The 12,184-nt window shown below is 47.3% G+C and overlaps 1 protein-coding gene across 1 annotated transcript; it reads left to right on the top strand.

Moving 5' to 3' along the window:
- Positions 1-5,474: 5,474 nt before the first annotated feature.
- Positions 5,475-6,691, top strand: LOC123085219 (pterocarpan synthase 1-like). Its single transcript, XM_044506845.1, has 3 exons — positions 5,475-5,871; positions 6,028-6,208; positions 6,423-6,691. The coding sequence occupies exons 1-3, from the start codon at positions 5,531-5,533 to the stop codon at positions 6,462-6,464; spliced, it is 564 nt and encodes a 187-aa protein (XP_044362780.1). The 5' UTR covers positions 5,475-5,530; the 3' UTR covers positions 6,465-6,691.
- The last annotated feature ends 5,493 nt before the right edge of the window (positions 6,692-12,184 follow it).

Genomic DNA, 12,184 nt, shown 5'->3' with positions numbered 1-12,184 from the left:
GCATCAGACGCCAAGTAGTCTCCGCTGCACCACGCTGCGATATCGTCCACCATCAATGTTTAAGATGAAACACTGCTCACCAAAGAAACCAACCACCATTCCCTCGAGTCCGTGCGCACCTCCAAGAATGACGCCCCCAAGGGGGAAACAACACAAGAGCGCCGATGTCATCCGATCTACTAATCTAGGGTTTCCCCTGGAAGTAGCAGATAGTTGTCTTGAACTTCTGCTTGGCGATGCCTTCAAGAAGGAAACGCCGCATAACAGCGCCATCACCGCCGGCCTTGGCCAAGTTTTCACCCGAATCTGAACAGAGGACATCGATCAAGCAACTTGTACACGGATCGCCGCCATCGCTACCGGCGACTGGACGGAGAATCCAGGCCGCCGTCGCCGCCTGACCGGCCATGGCACCACCGTGGTGCCTAGGCCGACGTCGTCAGGCCCACCATGCCCGCCTGTAAACGCTCACCAGATCCGCCGGCCCGCCGAAGCCATCTGGGTACGGCGAGATCCGCGATCTGGGCCGCCGCCACAGGGTCTCCTCTGCCGCGGTATCCAATCATCTACCTCGGATGAGGATAACTTCGTTACTGCCAAACAATCCGGAATTTCAGCATTTGTTCTTCATAGTGTGAATATTAGTATATGAAACGGTAGCAATGCAGCTCGCATAAAGAAACTTCAATGGGAATTATAACAAGTGCCCCCTTCATGTGAGTATATGTTAGAGAAAAATTCTCAAAAATATGCTAGAGACAACCAACCAGATATAACAAAACACAAGCATCAATTAAACATGTACGCTTCTTGGAAGGCGTGTCACACAAAAGGAATAAAATGACTAAACATCCGGTCTTCTCATAGTACTTTAGAAACAAACTAGTCCTACTCCAACCATTCTTCTATGGGATTCCTTGTCCCCATCTTATTATTGACATTATATTTGGCTGTGTTCAAAGCAAGTGGTACTCCAATTTTTTTTGCCAGAAACTTCCAATCTATCCATCTTCAATCATGGCAGTATAAAGAACAATAGAGGTAATAAAATTACAACCATGTCCGTGGACCACCTAACGACGACTACAAGCACTAGAATGAGCCGAAGGCGCGCCGCCGTCATTGCCCCTTCCTCATTAGAGTCGGGCAAACCTTATTGTAGTAGTCAATCAGGAAGTTGTTGTACTAAGGCCCCATAGGACCAGCGCACTAGAGTAGCAACCGTCGCCGATGAAGAAAGTTATAGATCAGAAGAACCAAACCTATAAACACCTAAACGAAGACGAACAAAGAACTGATCAAAATAGATTCACCAAAGACCAACACCGACCGAATCCTGCAAGATCCGATGAAGATAAACCTCCACACGCCCTCCGACGATGCTAGACGCACTATCGGGATGGGGATAGAACGTGGGAGACATTATTCCTATTAAGGGACGTCGCCGCCACCACACAGCCCCAACCAAGAAGCTGACTTTAACAAGAACGGGAACGGGGTCCCTCCCGCCCGTGGGGGTCCGAGATCCTCCGCACCTCCATGGCCTAGAGGCCATCGGAGATGGGATGGACCGGCGCGGCGCCAACGGGAGGACAAGAGCTTTTCTTGTGAAGGAGGAAATAGATCTCTATTCTTTGTTTCCTTTTCTAATCAAGTGGTACTGCAATTGATACATAATTTTTCTAAACTATATGAGCCTGTCTAAGAAGATAGATGTTTGGCATAATTGGATAAGCCGGGGCATAGACTTGCTGGCCTAAGTTCTGACTCCTGTACCTTCACCTGAATGGCTATGTGCGTGAAACCGCATGAGAAATCCCCACATCTTAGTGGACTGCCTGGCATAAAACCAGCAGAAATACTTAACTATGCCCATTGGTTTCGTGCACAAAACCAACTGCAATTTTTTTAGCTTTTTAGCCCGTTCCTGCTCCAAACCGCAGATATTATAATTTCTTGGGTTGAAGTTAATTTATGTTTTACAGTCAGCTACGCAATCAAAATTCACCTGCATGAATGTACGTAAACTGAAATATAGATAGTCCTTGGCAATAGAGGCTATAATTATGTTGTTACCAAGTGTAGAGGAATTTCAGTATTCTGTGCTCCATAGGGTGAAAATTATAGCAAGTGACTCCGTCATGTGAATACGTTTATGCTCTAGATAATCAATCATATACAACATAACAAAAGTTTAAGACTGTATGCTTCTTGCAAGGAAAGTCAAACAAAAGGAATAAAATGACTAAGCCTCTAGTGTTTACTTGTATTTGTGAATCGAACTAGTGCTGCCATTCTTTTAAGACAGGCCTTGTCCCCATCTTTGGTCATTGATAGTAGTATATTTGGCGGAATTCAAAATCGGCTGTACTCCAATTAATAGGGAACCTTTATAGATGATAGTGTTACCATGATCTTGAGTTAGGAATTGAGTTAGGGATAGTTAATTTTTTCGACAAAGGGTAATATATTAATACCAAGATTATATAGAGTACACTCGATCTCTGCAACAACTCAACGCCACAATCAACTTGAGGCATCGAGGATGCACAAAGCCAAAAGATGAAAAGAAATAACAAAAGCAAAAAAGAAGATGCAAGGCACGCAGTAACCAACAGCGGCATCAAGCACGACTGTGACAACACACGGGCTGCGAGAAGGTTCTCCAAAAGCAACACCTTTAGAAAGATAAGGAGACATAAGTGTCACCGTTGGCAGATTGTCAGAGACTAAATCCTGAGTTTTCATCCTGAGAGAAGAACATAGCAAAATCATGCAATGCCTCAACAAGGTAACAATGTTGAAACACCGCCAATGACACTTACGACTGACGAAGGACACACCATGGATTTTCACCCTGAAACTCCTGTCCTGATACTGAAGTAGCACCACCAAAACGCAACCACGATGTGATGCTGCAACCGCTTGACCACCTTCTTCATTCCTTCAATCCTTGACATTGCCGAACACAGACAGACACCCACATGCATCATATCCCGGACCACTCAGCAACGAATATGCACAATCCTCGATGTCCATGGAACATCACATCATAGAATGTTTTCAGCCTAAATGTTGGGCTTTCCAACCACTGTCCAGTGCTCACACACATAGTTTGGATGTGAAAAGCATGCTCGTATGAGCTAGTGACTGGCGATGGCGCGACTGCTAGGCACCGTCGGAACCCACGTTAAGGGCACCTTTGGTAGACATGTGCCGTCCTCGCCATCAGCTGATGACGAACTTGGGAAAAGGATCCCTTCAGTTGTCGAGCTGCAACCGTGGCTGCCCATGTCCCTAATCTGCAGACTGGAATTGCAAGAAGCCGCATTATCCTGACTCAGATCGGAACACAATCGTACTCCGAGTGACCGCCGCCACCATGGATGGCATCTCAGTTTTTGAATCTTTATCCAACACCGCACATGTCATCGCGGCCACCACTGCCCAGATCTAAAGGCGGCCGCTGTGCTACCCTCGCAACCGCCCTAGCCATGCCACCACCAAAAGTTCATGGGGCCGCCAACCCGTTTCCGAGCTCCGCCGAGCGCAACGCCGTCTAGGGTCGGACCCGCACAATGCCGGAAGTACCCTCAGTGGGAGAGGACGAGAGACCGCCGACGCGTCCACCGAACGGGGTCTACCCATCGGCTTCCTTCGGTGGCAGTGGTGTGGATGTAGGAGAGGGGAGACGGGCCGGCGGCGGCTTGGGTTTCACATGTGCCCCCCCCCCCCAGAGCGGAGTGGGCGTGGGTTCGGTCTAGTGTGTCTTTCCTTACATGGCTATGAGATATGTCCGCATCCTGATGTGTGCCTTGCTTGCATGCCATACATTTTTTTTTGAGAACTTCCAATCTATTCATCTTCAATCATGGCAGTACACAGAACAATAGAGGTAATAAAAATTACAACCATGTATGTTGACCTGCTAGCTAGCGACGACTAGAAGTACTGCAGTGAGCCGAAGGCACGCCGCCATCATCGCCCCGTCCTCACCGGAGCCGGCCAAACCTTCTTGTAGTAGACAGTTGGGAAGTCGTCATGCTTTGGCAACATAGGACCAGTGCACCTGAGCAGCAACCATCACTGATTAAGAAAGTCGTAGATAAGAAGAATCAAACCTGTAGATACTCAAACAAATACGAACGAAGACCGAATCTAAACAGACAATCCCGCAAGATCCGACCGATACACACCTCCATACGCCCTCTGACGATGCTAGACCCACCATCAGGATGAGAATAGAACGTGGCAGACATTATTCCGGCTAAGGGACATCGCCGTAGTCACACAGCCCCAACCACGACGTTGAATCTAACAAGAATGAGAACGGATTCCCTCCCGCCGGCGGGGGATCATGATCCTCCGCACCTCCTTGGCCAGAGACCATCAGAGAAGGGGCTGACCGGCGGCGGCGGCGAAGGGAGCAGAAGGGGCTTTTCTTGTGGAGGAGGAAAGAGAAGGGGCATGCATTGCCATTCGTGGTACTAATTTGTCTCCGGTTAGTAGTAGTGCTTGGTTTTGTACGTGGGTTAGCAGCAGCATCTGTCAGGGTTGTATTAGAATTGTTGTACGAGTAGGGTTGTGTTGGTCATGCATACTATGTGCACAGACATCTGCATAAGATTGTACCATGAGTTGTGAAAAAAGAGGCGCGCCATGTGCCCTTTGCATTAAGTTTTTGAGCGAGCGTGTTAGTTATACTTTGATATGATCAATTCATGAGCGAAGTCCAACAGATACAGCTCCGTTGTAGTAATATATTGGTTTGTCTTAACAGGATAAGCTACAGCATATAGTTGCGGGTCTTGACATGCATCCATGGGGCTGGAACAACTCCTAGACACAGTCTATTATATTTAAACAGTGTAATATGTCCGAAGTACCATTATATTATCTTAGATGACCACTCCTTCTAGGATTTAACAGCGATCCGGATCTTATTCCAAATTCTATTATTTGTGATATTTATGTTACACGAAATCCAAACAGTTTTCTGCACAGAGTAAAGTTGACCTACAAAATTTCAAGTTCATGCGTATTCTTGTTTGAGATAAAAAAAGAGAAATTTCTATATAGAAGTAGCACAGACCTTGACGTGAAACTTGAAGGTCGAGATAAGGTGGTGCATGCTCAAACAATGCACTATCCTAGTAGCTTTATGGTCCGTCAAATAGTTGGATAATTTATTGTTAAAAAGTCTGACATTGTCAAACTTTCTGGCATATTCACGTGATAACTTAGCAATAAATAAATAAATAAATGCAGCTGTTACTAGTGGCACATTATTCCTCTCTATATGGTTCACATGCATACGGTCCAAAACAACATCATTGCAATAGTACATCCCTTCCTACATCGAAAGGACAAGCAACCAAAATAATACAAGAAATTGACCAGCCTCCATGCGGGTCTTGGCTACTGGACCCTATAAATACCACTCCTACTTGAGGCATGTCTCTCAACCCACACAAGAGAAACACAGATTCAAGTATAGTGGTCTTCTCTTTGGGAGCCAACAATCCTAGCAATGGCTGACCCTAGACTTGCCCTAGCCTCCCTCTTTGTCTCCATTCTGATGCTTTCCATGGCCCATCCCTTCTTTGCATGTCCCACTCGTTGTGAAAGTGAGATAAAAATGCAGATGTATTTGCACCAGGTGGTGTCCGGACCAACCCACAACCAAGAAGTTGTGTTTAAGTCTACTCCCCCTATAGAGTTTGGTAGGACGGTTGCTTTTGATTATACTCTACTTGATGCACCTGCACCGGACGCCAAAATTATTGGTCGTGCCAAAGGAACCCATGTCCAGGCTGACCAGGTCAATGCTGGAGATTTCTCCCATTTCAGTATGATATTCCAGCAGGGACGGTACGTAATATATTTGTTCTAAATCACTGGATAATATCTATGTTACTTATCATATTTTTAACACTGATTATAGTTCTAATTTGACTCAACTCAGATGCAATTATTAAAATGTTGAGTGCCGCCGTTTGTTTAACTTCCAAGTGATTCATGAAATAGGTTTACTGGTTCAACATTTCAAGTTATGGGGATGACTCCTCCAAATGGAGTTTGGGCAATTGTTGGCGGCACCAATGAACTAGCGATGGCACAAGGTATCATCCAGTTTGCAATAGTCAAAGGGACTCCAAACGTGGAGAGCTATAGAGAACTTAATATTACTGCCTTCATTCCAACAGTTGTAAGTGTTTTGTACTTGCTCCTTGACATACTTGAGAGAATCTTTAACATTTCGATTCTTGTACTTATTATTATTATTATTATTATTATTATTATTATTATTATTATTATTATTATTATTATTATTATTATTATTATTATTATTATTATTATTATTATAGTTTTGTCAAAAGATGGCATGCCAATATTGCACTTATTGTTTCCATTCTATGCAGAGCATTGCAACTGGTAGCTTCGTCCAATACTTTGACATTTAAACCGTTTCAATGCACAAAACGTTATCTTGTAACTATGTGATAAGTTATGTCATGGATTCGGTGAAGTTTTATATCTGAAATAACACATGGACGTAAAGCATATAGGATACTATAGTATTCATATGCTCCATGTTAGTTGTTCTGTGTAAGAAATGTATTGCACTCTATTGTACATTTAATTCAGCTCGTATCTTAAATATATGTGAAGACCATAAAGATTGTTTGAATTGTGCATTGCTAAACTGCAGAATCATGTTTCCTTGATTAACATATTGCATATTATATTTTCTTTATGGGCAATTCAGTAGTAGTGGTATGACATGTTGGGAATAATATTGTCATGCTTCTTCCATGTAATTACTTCGCAGGTTCAATAAAATAATCCGTCACATCCTATTCGTGATCACTCCTTGTTATTCCTTGTTACTGATCATGGGCATGGTCATTCCTTTTATTTTCAAGTCTAGGGGTGCTATTTATAGTGCCGGAGGACTAGCATGTTGGTTCCATACCCTTAAGGACCAACAAATGTGTTTGTTTTTGTAATTATTTTCTTCAACCGACCTTTTGATTTGGATAAACTATACTTGTGGGGCGGAACAGTATCATGTAAATGTATCAGCCCTCAGAAAGAAGAAAGGTCATGCGTCATTTTCTATTTCTTGTTTTGCCAAGACTGACTTTGGATGAAATATGCTATCAAGTTTTAACTTCTATTGTTTGGAAAATTAAATACACCATGCCTTGAAGACAAACTATATAGAGAAATAAGACGAAGATTTTATTTTCTGGTCCAACGCGCTCCTCTCGTAAACCCAGCGCCGCCGCCACAAGCGCCCATCTCCGAGCCCGCACCTCAGATCAATCGGCCACCCTCTCCTCTCCACCTTCTCGTCTCCTCCCGACGTTGTCGCGTGGCTGCCATGGACGGGGGCGACAGGTCCAGATATGGCGCCGGGGTCTTCCACCGCCGTTGCTCCGGGATGCATGCGGCAAAGATCTGCATGGGTGTCCTGGGCATGTGGCTTGTCCGGCATCGGTATTGCAGCAGTGAGGGCTCCTCTGCTGTCGATGGCTCACCCACACAGGGCGACGGTTCAGGAGACTGTAACACCACAACGGCTTTGGTTGTGAGGTATCCCGATGGCAGGGACATCACCCATGGATGACGGTGGAGGTGGATCTAACGGTCCAGCGGGGGATTGGTGTGATTTTGCCAGCGAAAGCTTGGTTCAGCCTTTGCCTGAACCATCAACAACGGTGCTCGCAGGCTTCGTTACCTCATTGGAGGTATTGTGGGGCGATTCGGGTTGGCTGCATGCCTCGAGGGAAATCCTAGATTTAGACTTTACGGATCAGAAGATGGCGAGGTTCCTGCATCATGACCCTCATGGGGGCCTCATCTTTGGGATACTATATCGGTTGGAGGCACAAGTGATTGGCTTCGGTGCTAATGTGGACTCCACCCGTTCAGTACCGCGAGGCGATTTCGGGGGAGAATCTTCGATCCCCGCCGGTGTTCGTGCTTGGGCGGCGGATGGATCTGATGGCTCCCCTAGAGTCGCTGCGCGCTGGCAATTAGCGGCCTCTGGGAGGTGATCTCCGTCTGGGATTGCACATAGCCTGCAATCTCTCCCTTTGCTCCCCCACCTTCCCCTGTTCTTGCTCCCGCTGGTCGGTGACGGCTGGATTTCTAGCTGGCCGTGGTTCGGGGTGATTACGGGGAAATCCTTGCATTGCTACCCACCCTTGGCCATTGCTGACTAGGATCTGCCGACGTGCTCATGGCGGAGACTGCAGGGGAGAAGGGGATGAGCGGTGAGGCGGCCGCCCGTTTGACCCCATGATGCGGCGGTGCTCCATCGAGGCCGCTGCTTCCCAGCTCGGGTAAGGAGACGACGGCCTCTGAACTGGTGCGGGAGACGGGTGGTTCCAGCTCCGGTGCACCTGTAGAAGACCTGTTGGAGCGCTTGCGGCTTACTGCAGTCGAGGCGCAACCTGTGTTGTTGGACGATGAAGACGACGCCGATCTGGTCGACTCCGATTGTGCATTGGTGGGGAAGGTGCTTTCCCCTGGTGTTCTTCATAATCAGACGATCTCGTCGGCGATGAGGCCGGCTTGGGGAAATCCGAAAGGGCTGCTATTCCACCCTGCGGGAGACAATCTGTTCGTTGCAGAATTTGGTACGAAAAAAGACCGTGTGCGTGTGATGGAAAACTCACCATGGGTGGTCGGCAAGCACGCCGTCCTTCTCAAGAATTACAATCCGGACATCCAGCCAATGCAGGTTAATTTTGACCGGCTGGACATATGGGCCAGGATTATGGCACTTCCACCAATACTAATGAACTCAAAGTTGGGCATGGAGGTTGCCAAGCCAATCGGAACAATTCTTCGGGTGGAGGCTGACTCAGGAGGGTGCTGCTGGGGAGCCTTTATGCGCATCAGAGCAGAAATTGCGGTGCATGAACCTTTGGTGCTCTATGTGACGGTGACCTCAACTAAGCTCAAGACCACCGAAACTTATTCCGTGATGTATGAGCGCCTCCCTCTGTATTGCTTTTCATGTGGGCTACTCGGACACTCCTCAATCTTGTGTTTTGCCCCCGCGGAACGCGATGTTAATGGTGACTTGCCCTATGCGGTGAAGAAAGTATGTGCTATCGTTGACCAGATACGAAGGTCAAATGGCGCAAAGTCAGGCAATGCCTCGTCATCTGCTGGCTATGAGTCCCAACCCCCTAGTCACAAGGTTCCTTCTGGGGGCTTCCGGTCATCTGCTGCTGGAAGTAGGGCGCTGAACTTCGGCAAGGTTGCTGCTGGAGACGAGGATGGGGAGGTTTCCTCCCACATCAAAGGTGGTCGGATGACCAACCAGGGCAGGGGACACTCCAACCGCGGCCGCGGAAGAGGTCGTTCTGCTGGCACTGGAAAAGAATTGTTTCCTGCTCGGAAATCCAAGAATGGGATGAGTGGGCAGAAAAGAAAAAAGGCAAAGGACCAGGCTACTACTTCTACGGTAGATGAGCAACTTGCTAATGCGGGGAATGCCCTCGCGCTGGTGGTCTCGTCAAATGCAAGCGATGGGAATCTTGATACTGAGGAGTACCAAGAAAATGACCCCAACAAGAAACCGAGGACAACACTCTCTCGATCTGGCGGCGGCTGTGGAGCAGCCCCGCCAGCCGCAATGAGTATCCTATGCTGGAACTGTCGTGGCCTGGGGTCGGACGCGACAGTGGGCGAGCTTCGCTGGTTAGTGAAGACTTATCGACCCTCGATCCTCTTCTTGTCGGAGACCAAGATGGTGGATCGTAAAGCAAAGAACTTTATGTGGTCTTTGGGCTACTCTGGTTCTTTCGCTGTTAGCTCCGAAGTCCTCTATGGAGGCTTGGCCCTTTTCTGGTCTTCGCCACATTCAGTTTTGCTGAAGGGTTTCAACTCACATTGCATTGATGTGACGGTCTCATTGGATGATCTAGCTCCCTGGCGGGTGACCTTTGTTTACGGGGAACCAAAGCGCGAGCTTCGTCATGAATTTTGGAGCTTGATAAGGAGGTTGTCCCAGTCGTGGAAGGGTCTGTGGATTTGCTGTGGTGATTTCAACGAGGCTCTCTGCCATGATGAGCACTTTGGAGCTCGTGACCGATCGGATGCCCAGATGGAGCTTTTCCGAAACTGTCTTGATGACTGCGGGCTGGTGGACCTCGGTTTTTCTGGTCCAAAGTTCACCTGGACTAATCGGTAGGACGTGCAATGCAATGTGCGGGTCAGACATGACCACGATGTGGTTAACGGTGACTTTACTTCCATGTTCGAGTTCTATCATGTGGAAAACATAATTACTACCACTTCTGACCATTATGCGGTGGCCATCTCCCTCGACTCCCAGCAAGCGATGGGTGATTGGCCCCCTGTACAACACAAATCCCGCTATGAGGCTATGTGGTGTCGTGCTGAGGGATACATTGAGGTAGTGGAGAATGCTTGGAAAGCCCATGCCACTGAAACTCACTCGCTGCATGAAACATGGTCAGTTTTGAACCATGTGTCAGGTGCTCTGAAGGAATGGAGCAAGGTGGCGTTTGGTTCTGTCCGACGTGAGATCCAGAGAACCGAAAGGAGACTCAAGTCTCTGCACACGTCACCCGTGAATGCTGCTGGGCTGAAGGAGGAACATGAGCTAGAGTGCCAGCTATGTGAATTGTTTGAGCGTGAGGAAATCATGGCACGACAACGGTCTCAGATCGTCTGGCTCTGTGCGGGAGACCGCAATACGGAGTTCTTCCATGCCCGGGCCTCTGCACGATGGCACACCAACCGCATCAAGGCTCTTGTGCGGGAGGATGGCTCCAAGTGTGTTTCTCGGGACGAATTGAAAGAGATGGTACATGATTTTTACGAGGATCTCTTTTCTGCTGGAGACTGCACCTCTATGGATAGGGTGTTGGATGCTATCCCGAGGAAGGTGGATGACAACATGAATGCTGAGCTGTGCAAACCATATAGTAATGAGGAGATCAGGGTAGCTCCCTTCCAAATGGGACCTACGAAGGCTCCTGGGCCAGATAGATTGCCGGCCATGTTCTATCAAACTCACTGGGATCTGATCCAGCATGATATTTGCGATGCAATTCGCTCTTTCCTGAGTGGTGAGGCTTTACCCGAAGGACTTTGCGACTCAATCATTGTCTTAATCCCAAAGGTACAAAATGCCCAACACCTCTCTAAATTCCGCCCCATTAGCCTGTGCAATGTCTTGTACAAACTTGCATCTAAAGTTCTTGCTAATGGACTGAAGGTTTTGTCTCGGAGTTTCATAGTGCTTTCGTGCCGGGCCGTGTCACGACCGTTTTTTCAATAAAATAATTATTGAGAAAATCGATCTTTAGTTCCCAGTATAGGAAGATTATCCTCACTGGTAGACAAATACTTGATAAACAGAGGACCAGTAGCATAAATATATTACAGGGTTGAGTTGAGGCTGCTCAACAATTTTATTACAAACTCGCCAATATCTTACATAAGGGCGGTTATGACACAGGGGTGTGGTGGCATGCTACTAGCTCGAGATAAAAAGTGGTCGTGGATAACTTGACTCCTAACTGGCAGCTCATCGAGCGTCAAGGTGAGGCTCGATGAATTTATTTCTGGGGTGGTGGAAGCGGATGTATAACAATGACCAAATGCAGGATCGCACGGGACTGACTGGGACTCCTCTAGGCGTCGGACTCGCTATCGAACTCTTCATCCATGAGATCGCCTTCATCAACATCTGGCCAAATCAACAAGCCAGGTGAGTACTTTGAAAGTACTCACAAGACAGTTTGGACAAAAGATACAACAAATGTATGCATGAATGCGTCATGAACAAAATAATGATGCTCATTCCAATAATAATATTTTTGCACGACTTGATAAGCAAAACAAATAACTGAAAACCGATCGGGTGTCTGGAGCGACGCCTCGAAAGGTAAACAAATAAAGCTCATGCCGCAGTCGGGCGTCTAAGCGACACCACATAAAGGGTATATAAAAGAAATGCCACAGTCGGACGTCTGAGCGACATCACAGAAAGGGCTTATAAAAGAAATGCCACAGTCGGACGTCTGAGCGACATCACAGAAAGGGCTTATAAAAGAAATGCCACAGTCGGACGTCTGAGCGACATCATAGAAAGGGCTTAAAAAAAGAAATGCCACAGTCGGACGTCTGAGCG

This window comes from Triticum aestivum, chromosome 1B (assembly GCF_018294505.1).
Source record: "Triticum aestivum cultivar Chinese Spring chromosome 1B, IWGSC CS RefSeq v2.1, whole genome shotgun sequence".
Lineage (NCBI taxonomy): Eukaryota > Viridiplantae > Streptophyta > Magnoliopsida > Poales > Poaceae > Triticum > Triticum aestivum.
The sequence above is the reverse complement of the archived record's forward strand: the minus strand, read 5'-3'. Positions and strand labels throughout refer to the sequence as shown.

Coding starts and splice junctions, on each gene's coding strand:
- LOC123085219 (XM_044506845.1), top strand. CDS start 5,531: ATGGCTGACCCTAGACTTGCCCTAGCCTCCCTCTTTGTCTCCATTCTG. Junction 5,872..6,027: donor ATGATATTCCAGCAGGGACG/GTACGTAATATA, acceptor TTCATGAAATAG/GTTTACTGGTTCAACATTTC. Junction 6,209..6,422: donor CTGCCTTCATTCCAACAGTT/GTAAGTGTTTTG, acceptor CATTCTATGCAG/AGCATTGCAACTGGTAGCTT.